This window comes from Meles meles, chromosome 2 (assembly GCF_922984935.1).
Source record: "Meles meles chromosome 2, mMelMel3.1 paternal haplotype, whole genome shotgun sequence".
Lineage (NCBI taxonomy): Eukaryota > Metazoa > Chordata > Mammalia > Carnivora > Mustelidae > Meles > Meles meles.
In genome coordinates, this window is record NC_060067.1 from 207,224,974 (window position 1) to 207,239,614 (window position 14,641).

Here is a 14,641-nt window from a genome sequence, read left to right on the forward strand (position 1 = left end):
CATTATTCAAAAACTAAATTTTGCCCACTTCATAGAAGGGTTCTAACTAAACCATGCTGGCATCCTTTGACTGGGTGAGAAGACTTTTTCAGACATAAGAATGAAGATTCATGTTAATAGAGCTAAAGTATTTTAATTCTAAATAAACCACAGTTTTAAGTTATCAGAATTTTAGAATCAAGCCTGCATAACATCAACTTATTCTCTGACGATTTCCCCAACAGCTACACAAAATTACAAGAGTGTGTCTCTCTCTTCTAGTGAGTCAAGGAGGTGTTGCGTTGGTGTCTGACATGTGCCCGGATCCTGGGGTTCCAGAGAATGGTAGAAGAGCAGGTTCTGACTTCAGGTGGGTGATACATGGGGTATTTGAAAAGCATGTTACTTTCAGATACATACATATATATAATTTCTATTTGTTATCCTTAACTACTGTGTCCTTTTGAATGAAAGATACAACTCAATTATTCTGCAGCTGTATTATCTGTAAAACTCTAAAGCGTATTGCATTGAAAACTTTCTCATGGTGTTGTGTGGATGCTTTCACTATTTGAATCAGTCCTAAAATTTTAATCCTGAATATGTATGATCAAAATTTGGCTCCAGATCTTTTTTCTCCTCTTTTTAATTAATTACCTTCCCATATTCTAGTGCATTTTGGTTGATGTTTTAAAAAATAAATGGAGCAAAAATTTACCTATAGCCTCACAATTGCCTCATTCAAGTTCTAGAATAATGAATGTAAATGACATTCAATGCAATTTTTTTTTTTTTTTTCAGAAAATGTTGATTCATTTTACTAAAAGGACTGTGATGAGCTACAGACTACTTTCCAGTTGTGGCAGTATTAATGTAGTGCATTATAATTATATTATCATTTATTATAAATAATAATTACAATATCATGTCTTTGGATTTTTAAATTCCTTTCCATTAGTTCAAGAAACATTTGCCAACTTACAAGGTGGATACTCATACTGGGTGTAAGCTTCAAAATAAAGAAGAAAGGGTGTAAGGGAAATGTTTTCCTCTCCTAAAATCTCACCATTTTTAAAAGGAAAACAGGAAGATAGGTGTAGAGAGTTTGGGCTTGTAAAGTGAGCTGAAACTGAAAATACAGTTAAAGGGGAGCCTGGGTGGCTCAGTCCGCCAAGCATCTGCCTCTTGCTCTCAGCTCAGGTCGTGATCTCAGGGTTGTGAGATCAAGCCCCAAGACAGGCTCCAGGATCAGCATGCAGTCGGCTTGAGAGTCTCTCTCAAGTCTCTCTCTCCCTCTGCCCCTCCTGCTCATTCTGTCTCTGTCTCTTTCTCAGATAAATACATACATCTTAAAAAAAAAAAAAAAAAAGCAGTTATACCACCAAAGAAGAAAGAAGTGTGATTGCAGTAGCAATGGTCATTTTAAAAGATGTTACTGAAGTTTAATTTTGCACTGATGGTTAACTAACACAGTGTTATATTAGTTTCAGGTGTACAATATAATGGTTCAAATATTTTACACATTTCTCAGTGTGCATGAGGGTGAGTGTGATCGTAATCCCCGTTATTTCACTCCTCACCACCCTCTCCCTTCTGGTAACCGGGAGTTCTCTGTATTTAAGAACCTGGGTTTGTTGTTGTTGTTGTTTGTCTCTTTTTTCCTTAAATTCCACATATTTGTGAAAAAGATAAGTAGCAATAGTAATTTTTAAAAGGCTAGAGAAAGAATAAAATTGTCTATAGGCTGGCTGTCATGAAGTTGGTATGATCTTATATGTGTATATATATATATATATATATATATATATATACATACGCACACAAATGTGTGTATATATCTGTATATATATAGTATTTTTCTATTAAAGTGTAACAAAAGGCTTTTGATTTCCTAGCAGTATCTGTCCTGTTTGAAGCAGATGGAAAGTTGTATTGTTTTCAGGTTAAAGATACAAAGTTTGAGTGTAGTTAAGGAGCTGGTGTTTTAGTTCAAGTTCCTTTGAAGCAGAGCCCGAGATGAGGAGGAGTCTTTTTCAAGTGAGTTTTTTTTCTTTTCTTTTTTTTTTTAATGTACACTTTGGAGAAACAGAACGGAGGAAGCAGGATAGGGCCAGGGTGAAAATCGAGCAAAGATGCAAGCTGCTTTTAACTGGTGATGAGCTTCAGTCCCCGAACCCGGGAATTTCAGGCCACAGATGACACCAGCAAGCTGGCTCCGTCTTTTATAACAACCCCCACCCCCAACCCCGCCGCCTGTCCGTCACTGGCTTCCTTGGTTTGGCTCAAGGACGTTCTCCAGAGCCTGGCTTGGGCTCGAGTAATTGGTAGCCCTCTCAGTGGGTGTGATGCGTCCTCCTGGCTATGCTGGTCTAATAAAGACAGGGCCTGACTACTTCCACTATCACATAAAATACGTCAGTTGAAGGCATTCGGGAATTTTATCATTTGAAGATAAATAAAATAAAAAGGAACTTACACGTTCTTTTTTTTTTTTTTTACAGACTCACTAGAATCCACAAGGTTTTTGGTTTTGTTTTTTTTTTTTAATTAACATATAATGTATTATTTGTTTCAGGGGTACAGGTCTGTGAGTCATCAGTCTTACACAGTTCACAGGGCTCGCCATAGCCCATGCCCTCCCCAATGGTCCATTGAGTTTTTTGTCCTAGGTAATCCTTTCTTATCTCAAAAAAGACTACCTCCATTTTCCCTCCCCCACGAAAAAATGTTCTCCATGCCTCACTTCCGAATAACCATGCACGTCCTTCCATTAGACTTTGCGGCAACGAATCTTCATGACTGTTCACGTGGCCATTTTCCCCGTCTGACTCACGCTTCCCTGGTACAGGAATGCTGTCTTAGTCGTCTTGCCTCTTGGTGACTAAAAAGTGCCTGCCACCCAGGCACTCAGCGTCCACGATGCAAGTGCACTTTGTGGATGAGGGAGATTGTCCATGGGTACTCAGTCACCCCGGAAAATCTTCACAGGAATCTGGAAACGTCTTTGACCTATTTGGCAGACCTCCTTTTTTTAAATGTAGTCAGTTAAATGCTATCTGGCAATGCCGAATTGTTCAAATTGCATCCTATAGTAAAGAGAGTTAGAGAAACGTCTTACTCTTCAGAAGATCATGAGGAATTGAGAAACATCCAAGGCCAGTCCCCAGTGTCCATTTAGCATGAGGCTAGTAACGAAGTGTTTTATGAGCATCTTAGGTGACTATGCTCCCATTTGTTCTAGCTTGTTCTTACCACAGCCTGATTTCCAAAGAAGAGGTTTAATTTCAGGATGAACATTAGCTCCTAAGGTTGTGTTGATGTGTGTTGGGGAAAGCCAAAGAAGAAATGGAGTACCTTATCTCAGATGAGATGTCCAGACTTCCAAATATCTCATTTTCCTGGAGAATCTCTATTATTGCTTACATGTCTCCAAGGTCATGGCGATCAAATAATATAAGGGAAAATGATTTGAAAGATTAAACTTTCTGTAAGACTAAACACGGGGCACCTGGGTGACTCAGTCAGTTAAGCATCTGCCTTCGGCTCAGGTCATGATCCTGGGATCCTGGGATGAGCCCCACAATGGGCTCTTTGCTCAGTGGGGAACCTGCTTCTCCCTCTCCCTCTGCTCCTCCACCTGCTCATGCTCTTGCTTGCTCTCTCTCTAGGAAATGAATAAATAAAAATGTTTAAAAAACGAATAAACACAAATGTAAATATTTTTGCTATCTTTGAGTGTATATGTGTGTGCATACATATGTGGGTATCTACAGAACTGTGACAAGCCAGTTCTACTAACTCTATACCTCAGAGGACTAGCTCTCTAGATGATCCTGATAACTACAAATAAAACGTTTTTAAGAAGAGATTTTATTTATTTATTTGTCGGAGTGAGAAAGAGAGAGAGAGAGAGAGAGAGAGCACGAGCAGGGAGAGGGGCAGAGGGACGGGCAGGTTCTGCACTGAGCAAAAGCCTGACGTGGGATTCTGGAATGATCCTGAGATCCCTGATCCCAGGACCCTGGGACGAGACCAGAGCTGAAGTCAGATGCTTAACTGAGCCACCCAGGTGTACCAAAAAAGGCTGTTTTATGTTTTTCTTTCCAACGTGAATATATTTTATTTCTTTCCCTTGCTGAAGGATCTGGCAAAAACCTATATTATGAGATTGAATACAAGTGGGAGACATGAGACATTCCTGCCTTATTCCTTTTTTATAAGTTTTAATCATTATTAGTAATCTCTGTCCCCAGTGAGGGGCTCAAACTCACGAGGTCAAGATCAGGAGTCGAATGGTTTTCCCACTGAACCAGACCGGTACCCTCATTCTTACTTCGTTCTTGATCTTTGGTCAAAAATATTCAGGTTCTCATCATTAAGTGATATTAGTTGTAGGTTTTCATAGATTACTTTTCTCAGGTTAAGAAAGTGCCATTGTAAGTTCTTACCAGAATTTGTAAAGATTTTGTCAAAAGATTTTTCTAGCTCTGTTGAGATAATCTGTTTGTTCAGTTGTTAATATAATTAATTATATTAATGGATTTTCTTGCATTCTGGGATACATTAATTTGGTCATGATATATAAATATATGTGTGTGTGTTCTCACAAGAGGTAGTGGCCTCTAGTATATTCTTATATACACTTAAATAGTATGTGTATATATGACTTATAATGTCTTGGTTTGGTTTTGCTATTAGAGTAATGCTGGTCTAATAAAACTAATTAGGGAATATTTTCTCATCTGTAATATCGTGAAAGATTTTGTGTACAATTGATAATGTTTCTTTCTTAAATTTTTGAGAGATTTGTCAATGAAGTCATCTGGAACTGGAATTTTCTTATGAAAATTTTTAAATCACAACTTTTCTTCTACTTATAAGCTAATTCAGATTCTCCCTCTACTCAAGTATGTAGCTTTGACAGTTTGTCAATCTCAAGGAATTTTTCAATTTTTATCCAAAAGATTGTCAGATTATCATCATCATGTTATTAATAATTTTTCCTTAGTGTCTTTGAAATCAGTAGTGATGGCACGGTCCTAATTCCTGATGTTGGTGATTTGAGTTTTCTATTTTCCCTGGTCCATCTGACTAGTGATATGTCGTTGTTATTAATAGTCTCAACTACATTTGCTGTGACCAATTTTTCTATGTCAGTCTTACTCATTTTGTACTCTGTTTATTTCTGCTCTGGTCTTTCATTATTGTCTTTCTTCTGATCACGATAGGATTGACTTGCCCTTCTTTTTCTGGTTTCTCAAGACGGAAGCTGTGATTTAAGACCACGTTCTAACGTGGGTTTTCGGTGCATTGTCTTCCACTCTAAGGTGGAGTTCACTACGCCCCATAAGTACTATGTTTTCCGTTGCTTGCCGTTCAGAATACTGCCTGTTTTCCCTTGTGATTTTTCTGTGACCCACGGTTTACATGACAGTGTTCCAACTATCTAGGGATGTCCCAGGAACTGTGTGGTCAGAGAACATGCTTTGTAGGACTCGAGTCCTTTTCAACTGACCGAGAGTTGCTTTCTGCCCTATAATATGCTCTATTTTTGCAAACATTTTATGTAAACTGGAAATAATGTATATTCTGTCACGGTAGGTGAAATAGTCTGTAGATATCGGTTAGGTCAAGTAGGACAGTGTTGTGCAGGTCTTTACTATCCTCATTGATTTCTGACCATTTGTTCTGTTATCGAGAGAGGTATATTGAAATCCTTTACTACAATTGTGGATTTGTCTATTTTTATTATAGTTTTACCAGCTTTTGCTTCATGTATTTTGAAGCTCTGTTACATACATGTTTAAAGTTGCTTGTATTTTTTAAAAAATTATTTAAATTCTAGTTGATATTATATTGTATAGATCATATAGACAATATATAGGTATATTGTATTCTATTAGTATTATATAGCTAGCCACATGTTAGGGCATACAGGGCCATACTGGTTTCAGGAGTAGAATCCAGTGCTTCATCACATATACAGCACCCAGTGCTCATCATCACAAGTGCTCTCCTTAATACCCATCCCCCATCCAGCCCATCCCCCACCCGCCTCCCTCTGTCCACCCTCAGTTTGTTCTCTGTCGTTAAGACTTTTTTTTTTCAGTATGAGTGACTTTTCCCCCCAGCGTTCAGTGATTCATTAGTGATGTGTAACACCCAGTGAACATCACAGCTCGTGCCCTCAATACCTGTCTTCTTAATGAACTCACACTTTGGATGTTATGAAGTGTCCCTCTTTATCTTGGGTAATATCGTTTCCCTCTGAAATCAACTTAGCTCTCTTTTATCATAGCTACTCCTACTTTTTTTTTTTTCTGATTTTTTTTTTTTTTTTTTTTTTTTTAGAGAAGGGGTAGGGGCATTGGGTGGGGAAAGAGAGAATCTTTTTTTTTTTTTAAGATTTTATTTATTTATGTGACAGACAGAGATCACAAGTAGGCAGAGAGGCAGGCAGAGAGAGAGAGGAGGAAGCAGGCTCCCTGCTGAGCAGAGAGCCCGATGCGGGGCTCGATCCCAGAACCCTGGGATCATGATCTGAGCTGAAGGCAGCGGCTTAACCCACTGAGCCACCCAGGCGCCACTTTTTTTCTGATTTTTGTTAGTATGGTAACACTGTAAACGGATCCATATGTCTGTTGCTGCGTTCAGTCTGTTACACTATGTTGTTTTGGTTAAAATATTTTTTAAAATCTTGCCTCACATATGGTTGAAAAATAAATGAATTTTATTTTATTTTTTCCAAGTTTTTATTGAAGTTCCATTTCACTAACATACAGGGTAATATTAGTTTCAGTATTAATGTAGTGTAGATTTAGTGATTCATCACTTACATAAATACCCAATGCTCATCACAAGTTCACTCCTTAATGCCCATCACCTACGTAACCCATCTCCAACCATCTCCCCTCCAGGAACCATCAGTTTTTTCTCTATGGGTAAAAGCCTGTTTCTTGTGTGTGCTACGGGGCATTTGACATCTTTACAAGCGTAAATATTTTTCCAGTAAGTTATATGGAGATATATGATATGTGATATAAAAATTGACAAATGATATTTTCTTAAATATTGGTTGCAATTTAGAATATGCAATCATAAGAATAAATATTTTATACTTCTTTACCTTAAAAACCGTTGATCTAGCTTCCGTCTTGAAATGTTTCAGACATGCACGATTTTGTACCATCATGCCTTTGTCATTTGAAAAATGATTGATTGAGTTATGAGTGCTCCCAAATGTTGATACACTTCCCTACACAATATCAAACACACTGCATGTGTTAATATCTCTATAGATCTTACTGGAAAAATATTTAAGCATCGGGAAGGTATCAAACTCATGGTGACACATACAAATTTTCAAAATTTCTAATTTTTATTAAAAAACTTGAATTTTATTATTGACTACAATTTTGTCAGTTATTTTTCTTGAATAAATCTCTCATTCAAAAAAAGGGCTCATTCATTCAATTTTTAAGGAGCATGTCTGACAACTCAAATATTAACAATAATAGCTTATCAGTTATTTTTTCAACTAAGAAGGTGTTCTGTGAAAATAAAGCAGTTGATTCAGCTCACAATCCAAACAATTTCAATGCACTTTTTTCCTTGAGATCGTGTCAGATTTCAGTATACGCCACAGATGCATTATGTACTCAATGGTCAAGATTTATTAACAATAGAAAAAATCAATGAAACTAGGAGCTGGTTCTTTGAAAGAATCAATAAGATTGATAAACCCCTGGCCAGACTCATCAAAAAGAAAAGAGAAAGGACCCAAATCAATAAAATCATGAATGAAAGAGGAGAGATCACAACTAACACCAAAGAAATACAGACAATTATAAGAACATACTATGAGCAACTCTACGCCAACAAATTTGACAATCTGGAAGAAATGGATGCATTCCTAGAGACATATAAACTACCACAACTGAACCAGGAAGAAATAGAAAACCTGAACAGGCCCATAACCAGTAAGGAGATTGAAACAGTCATCAAAAATCTCCAAACAAACAAAAGCCCAGGCCAGACGGCTTCCCAGGGGAATTCTACCAAACATTTAAAGAAGAACTAATTCCTATTCTCCTGAAACTGTTCCAAAAAATAGAAATGGAAGGAAAACTTCCAAACTCATTTCATGAGGCCAGCATCACCTTGATCCCAAAACCAGACAAGGATCCCACCAAAAAAGAGAACTACAGACCAATATCCTTGATGAACACAGACGCAAAAATTCTCGCCAAAATACTAGCCAATAGGATTCAACAGTACATTAAAAGGATTATTCACCACGATCAAGTGGGATTTATTCGAGGGCTGCAGGGTTGGTTCAACATCCGCAAATCAATCAATGTGATAGAACACATTAATAAAAGAAAGAACAAGAACCATATGATACTCTCAATAGATGCTGAAAAAGCATTTGACAAAGTACAGCATCCCTTCCTGATCAAAACTCTTCAAAGTGTGGGGATAGAGGGCACATACCTCAATATTATCAAAGCCATCTATGAAAAACCCACCGCAAATATCATTCTCAATGGAGAAAAACTGAAAGCTTTTCCGTTAAGGTCAGGAACACGGCAGGGATGTCCATTATCACCACTGCTATTCAAGATTTATTAAAATTGAAATTTTTTTCTCCTTCCTCAGGGCCTTTATTAAGTGATGCTGGCCTTTATTCATCCTCCTCCCCCTCTTCTTCCTTCTCCTTCTTTTTCTTCTTCCTCTTCATCCTCCTCTCCTCCTCCTCCTCCCCCTCCATCTCAATGCTAGAGCATGGTGCTTTTGCTTCTGTTTATGTGAGGTCACCATCATCTTTGCTCACCATTGCTTTTTCACCATCAGTGGAAATAGTAACACACGGGGAAAAGCACACATCTCTTAGTGTTATAAAAACAGTCTCGTGTGAAAATATCATACCCTCTGAAGGGGTCTCATTACCCACTCCAGGATCTGTGGGCCACACCTTGAAACAAGGTGCATTAGATAGGAAAGTTGACTCTATACAGCATAAAAATATTGTTGAGGGCATAAGAAAAAAGGATACATGGACAAAGAAACATGCTATTTAGATATTTTCTATGTTTCTACTAAATTAAAACCCAGTGTCATTCCAACTAGTAGTTTGGTACTATGTAGTCATCCTGGGTATCCTTTGTGTAAAATCTTTATTCATTGATTGACTGCCTCCCTCCAGGTGACAGTAGAATCCATGTGTGTTCATATGCCAACAGGAAGATCACAACCATGTAAAAATGCCTTATGACCCCGGAGAGGAATGACATGTCATGGGCTCAGCATATAATAAGCTGACTATAAACGCTGGTGTTTTAAAAAGAGGGAGGATATCCTTGATTGTTTAAAGTCTTTTTGAGACTGTTTTTAATGAAAAGCAATTCAGTTCTTTCTAAATTCATGTAATCAAAACTAATGACTAACATATAATCCAAACTAATGACCAACATTGTCAAGAAGAGTGGATGGAATTCATTTGTAGTTAGCACTGTAATTATATGTAATTTGGGGCTGTTTCTCTTTTAAAAATGTGCACTTTATTAGGTTGGTAAAATATTCCTCATCTGATTTTATTTATATTATTATTTTTGTTTCTATGGAAGTCTCTTTTTCCCCCATAAGCAATCTAAATATTAATTCTAGTATTATCTATAAAGAATTCTAAATATTGAAGCCTAAAACTCAAAGCTTCCTTATTTGAATTCAAATCACTTTGGGGACAATTTTCGGACATTTTGTTCACCACTGACCACTCTCTAAAAGACAAAGTATATTCATTAGAACTGAATATTTACGAATAGATTGATAGAAGAAATGAGACACCATAAGTAAGGGATGGAACTGGAGTACAGATGGAGAATTTATGGACGGATAGTGACATCTATTAAGTATCTATTTCCTGCGGTAGTAAGATAGGTAGGTACTCTAGGTACAGGTAGATATCATCATCCGAACTTTTACAAACACAGCTATTGAAATTCAGAATGTTTTTTTATTTTTTTTTTAAAGATTTTATTTATTTATTTGACAGAGAGAAATCACAAGAGAGGCAGGCAGAGAGAGAGGGAGAAGCAGGCTCCCCACTGAGCGGAGAGCCCGATGCGGGACTCGATCCCAGGACCCTGAGATCATGACCTGAGCCGAAGGCAGCAGCTTAAGCCACTGAGCTACCCATGAAATTCAGAATGTTAACATGCCAAGATGCTATCTCTAGTCGTAATTAGAGCTGGGATTTGAAGCCAGATCTTCTTGACTCCAAAACCCATCTTGACCTCATAGGATTTTTAATAAAGAAAATTACAATGACTGAATGTTTTCACACCTGCCATGCAGGGCTACTGGATGGGGTGTTCAGTTTGTGGACACCACCAGTTAGCCACGTGAGGAGTCAAGATGTGATTCGAACCTAACCTTGAGCTCAGTTTTCCAACCCATGTGCCTTAGCATGGGGTTACTTTGTTCTAAGTGACAATTAAGAGTGAATGTCACCTTGTAATTTTGCATAAAGGATTTATATAGACTAGCAGCACCCATGCTCACACTGCTGGGTATAGTAGGTTTTTATATATAGTATATAAATAGTGTATATTATATAAAAATATTATATAGATAGCCACATGTTATAGGTTCTATGAATATTGTATAAACATTGCATATCATATATTTATATAAATATTATATTTTATATTGTTGCTACATATTACAGGTTCTTTATGTATATTATTTCTAATCTTAAGTTGTGTTCTTTATGAAATTCTTTATCACATTTAATAGAGGCTGAAATTGAATTCAGGGACCTCTGGTTTCTGAAAAATGTGGGCTTCTGTCCTCTTCCATGACCCTTCCTCCTTTTCTAACTTTTCTCCCATATGTGCACCTCTCACTACCCCACATGGCAGAACCGAATTTAACAACAATCCTAAATTTGTACAAACTCTTTATTTCCTATTCTAAAACTCCCTCCTCTTCAGGAAGCCCACTGCTGCCCTTAGGGTTCTGTGTTTCTGTTTCCAATTCTTAGTCATATTCTTTTTTTTTTTTAAAGATTTTATTTATTTATTTGACAGAGAGAGAGATCACAAGTAGATAGGCAGGCAGAGAGAGAGAGAGAGAGAGAGAGAGAGAGAGAGAAGCAGGCTCCCTGCTGAGCAGAGAGCCCGATGCGGGACTCGATCCCAGCACCCTGGGATCATGACCGGATCCGAAGGCAGCGGCTTAACCCACTGAGCCACCCAGGCGCCCCCTTAGTCATATTCTTAAGCGCAGTTTTTCCTCCTGCCACACCTCAACACCCATGAAAATTGTTCTCAGGTGACAGGTATCCCACAGATAGAGTAGGACGAGCTAATATAGAAACACAAGGTGCTTGAAGAAGCAAGATTGGGGAATGCTGACACATGCTCCATGGTTCTCCCTAGGATGCGTTTTTTGTAGGACAGAATATTTTCTAATTGTGTCTGCCTTTCCCATCCACACAATCGCCTTCCAGTTGCAGGACGAGGAGTCCTTACTCCCACCTTGCTTCACCCCATGATTGCAGCCTCTTCAGCACAGCCGTTTGTGTCCAGCGTTTATGTTTCTCTCACGGTAGATGTATGTTTCCATCATGTTGAATGGTGAGGTCCCGATGGAAAGAGGACAGGACAGGATTTATTGATTTGATTGCTTATTACTGTGCTCAACATATGGTAGACAGGTTTTTATGTTAAATTGGATTAAATTGAAACTAGTAAGACTGTCGCTAGGGTACGCAATCATAGCTTAATTAGCATCCAGCTAAACCCATTAAATTAACTGCCATCGGGCAAAGAAATTACCAACTTTTCTTAAAACATGACCTATGCTCGGGGCGCCTGGGTGGCTCAGTGGGTTAAAGCCTCTGCCTTCGGCTCAGGTCATGATCCCAGGGTCCTGGGATCGAGCCCCGCATCGGGCTCTCTGCTCTGCAGGGAGCCTGCTTCCTCCTCTCTCTCTGCCTGCCTCTCTGCCTAGTTGTGATTTCTCTCTGTCAAATAAATAAAATATTAAAAAAAAAATGACCTATGCTCAAATGAGAATTTGGGTGTTAGGATAGTGATAATTCTGACTTAAAAAACAAATATTTAGGGACACCTGGGTGGCTTAGTCATTAAGTGTTTGCCTTTGACTCAGGTCATGATCCCAGGGTCCTGGGATTGAGCCCCATGTCGGGCTCCCTGCTCAACAGGAAGCCTGATTCTCCCTCTCCCACTCCTCCTGCTTGTGTGTCCTCTCTCGCTGTGTCTGTCTGTCAAATAAATAAATGAATAAAATCTTAAAAAAATAAATTAATTAATGAAAAATGAAAAACAAGTATTTAAATTCTTGACTTTTATAGATCACTATTCAAGTTAATATCATTTGTTCTTACATCTTGGCCCTTTTTACTTAGAGGAATCTCCCATTTACATGAATATATGAAGTCAAGCAGTGTCAAGGGAATTATGAGTCATCCCATGAAAGAAGAGACTGGGATACATAAAATACAGTTATGTAAACAATGAGAAGCAGGAAAAAAAAAATCCATATCCCAAGTCTCTTGATAAACTGCTGCTCATTTCTACCTTCCATACTCAGCCCTCTTTCTTTTCTTATAACACACTGATAATTTATTTTATTTTATTTTATTTTTATTTTATTTTCCTTTGGTGTTCTTTACCACTGATCATTTTCTTTATAGTTTTAAAATGTTGGTGCAGCAAGCTTTAGTATTTCTCCACTGTGAGTCAACTTCAGGGACACCAGAGCCACTTGACTTTTGTTACATGAAAATATAAAGAATTACACTAAAGCATATAAGCCAGCATAAAAGCCATATAAAATTGGAAAAATATTGGAGGGACATCACTCGTTTCAATGCTGTTTGCTGAAGGTGGGCGTCTCATTCTCTGTAAGATTCACTGTTACTAAGAGACTATAGTCTGTGAAAAACATTTGCCAATGACTACTCTCCTTTCAAAGAGCCCTGGCTGTATTTTTTAAAACTACTTCAAGAAATATCACAACCAATATTTTCCTGTCCGCGTTATCTGAAACCATTATGTGCCTCTGAAACGGGGCACCCCATGCATGTTTCAGGTCTCATTTATCTGGGCAAAGCTATTTCCAATAAAGAGTCCACCCAGCAGAACCCGTGGAACATTCCCCTTTCTCTTCCATAGCCTTTCCAGTGTCTGCAACAATAAATTCTTTTCTATCAAAATAATAATATCCACCTAAGTGGATTATCTGGAATAATAAATCATGGTTATTTAGGCTTACCCTAATTTGTCAGTTTCAAAATGCAAATGATAGTTGATGACATCATTAGCCCACTTGGTCATCATCAACAGAAATGCCTTTTTAAGGACTGGGTAAATACTAATGCTCTCTACAGTGACTTTCTGTAATGCAGTTTATTTCTCTGTTTATTGGTTTCCCCATCTGTAAAAGAAGGAGTTGAAATAGAAGACTCGAGGATTTCTGAAGTCTGATAGAGCTGCAAAGCTCTGTCTGTGTCTCTTAGTTATAATTTTCCTTGGTGTCTTATAGAATACAGTTCTACAAAACTTCTATGATGGTACTCAGGGGTACCAACAACCTTGAGGCCAAAGGAAACGTGTGAGTTCATCATCATTAATACACAGAAGAGTTGTCAACTTTGAGAAGACTATAAATACAGTGAACGCTAAGTACTTAACCAGTGCATTTATTATTTGGGGTCATTCTCCTGCTTCCCAATATTTCCAATTCACTTAAAAAGTCCTCGGCATCTCTGATCACTTGCTTCTTTGCCTAATGCACTTTCACCAAAAAATGCATCTTTGGAAAGAATTGATGGCAAGTTCGTGTTCGTTGATCGCCACTAGATAGAGAGAGGCCAGCCACCATGCTCTTAACTGTCCCCAAAGATTCTTAATTAATTGACTTGGAATATGGCCTGAGTGTTAGGATTTTCTTTTAAACTTTTAATTGTGGTAAAATATATTTAGCATAAAATTCACCATCTTAACCATTTCTAAGCACACAGTTCAGCGACGTTAAGCCCTTCACATTGTGCAGCCATCCCCACCATCTGTCTCCAGAACTATTTCATCTTCCAGAACAAAGCAGTAACTTCTCATCCTCCAGTGCCTATGTCCCCTAGAAACCACGTTCTGTGTTTATGAAGTGGATCCCTCCAGCTACCTCAATATTTGGATTTTTTAAGTGCCCATGTGATTTCAATGGGCAGACAAGTGAACCACCGCTGGACTGCCTGGTGTATGTCAACTACAATAAGTTATTAGAGACAGATGGCGTAACCAATCAGAAGGGCTCACACTTGAAAACAAGCATTTAAGATCATGTATCTTGTTTGAAAAAGTGTGTGTAAATCTCATTATTAGAAGCCTCTTCCAATAACTTGTCTTCAATGGCATGTATATGTTGGCAAAAGCTTAAGAAAAAAGGGTTGCCAACTTGATTTCTCCCCTGCAAAAATATCACCCAGTCATGGCCTCCGTCGAATAATGTTCTAGGGAAAAATAATAAAGAAGAAAGGCTTGTGAGCAGCTTCCGTGAATGAACAGGGATTTCAGGGGTATCATGAGGGAATGCTATTGGAAACCAGAAAACAATGGCAAACATGAGTCTGGAAGTA

The 14,641-nt window shown here is 38.1% G+C and overlaps 1 protein-coding gene across 1 annotated transcript in view; it reads left to right on the top strand.

Moving 5' to 3' along the window:
- The window catches only part of CSMD1 (CUB and Sushi multiple domains 1), a 2,021,046-nt gene that overhangs the window by 1,405,830 nt on the left and 600,575 nt on the right, over positions 1-14,641 (top strand). Inside the window, exon 8 of the mRNA XM_045997494.1 lies at positions 262-349. Coding sequence (XP_045853450.1) covers positions 262-349 — 88 coding nt within the window. The remainder of the gene's footprint in view (positions 1-261; positions 350-14,641) is intronic.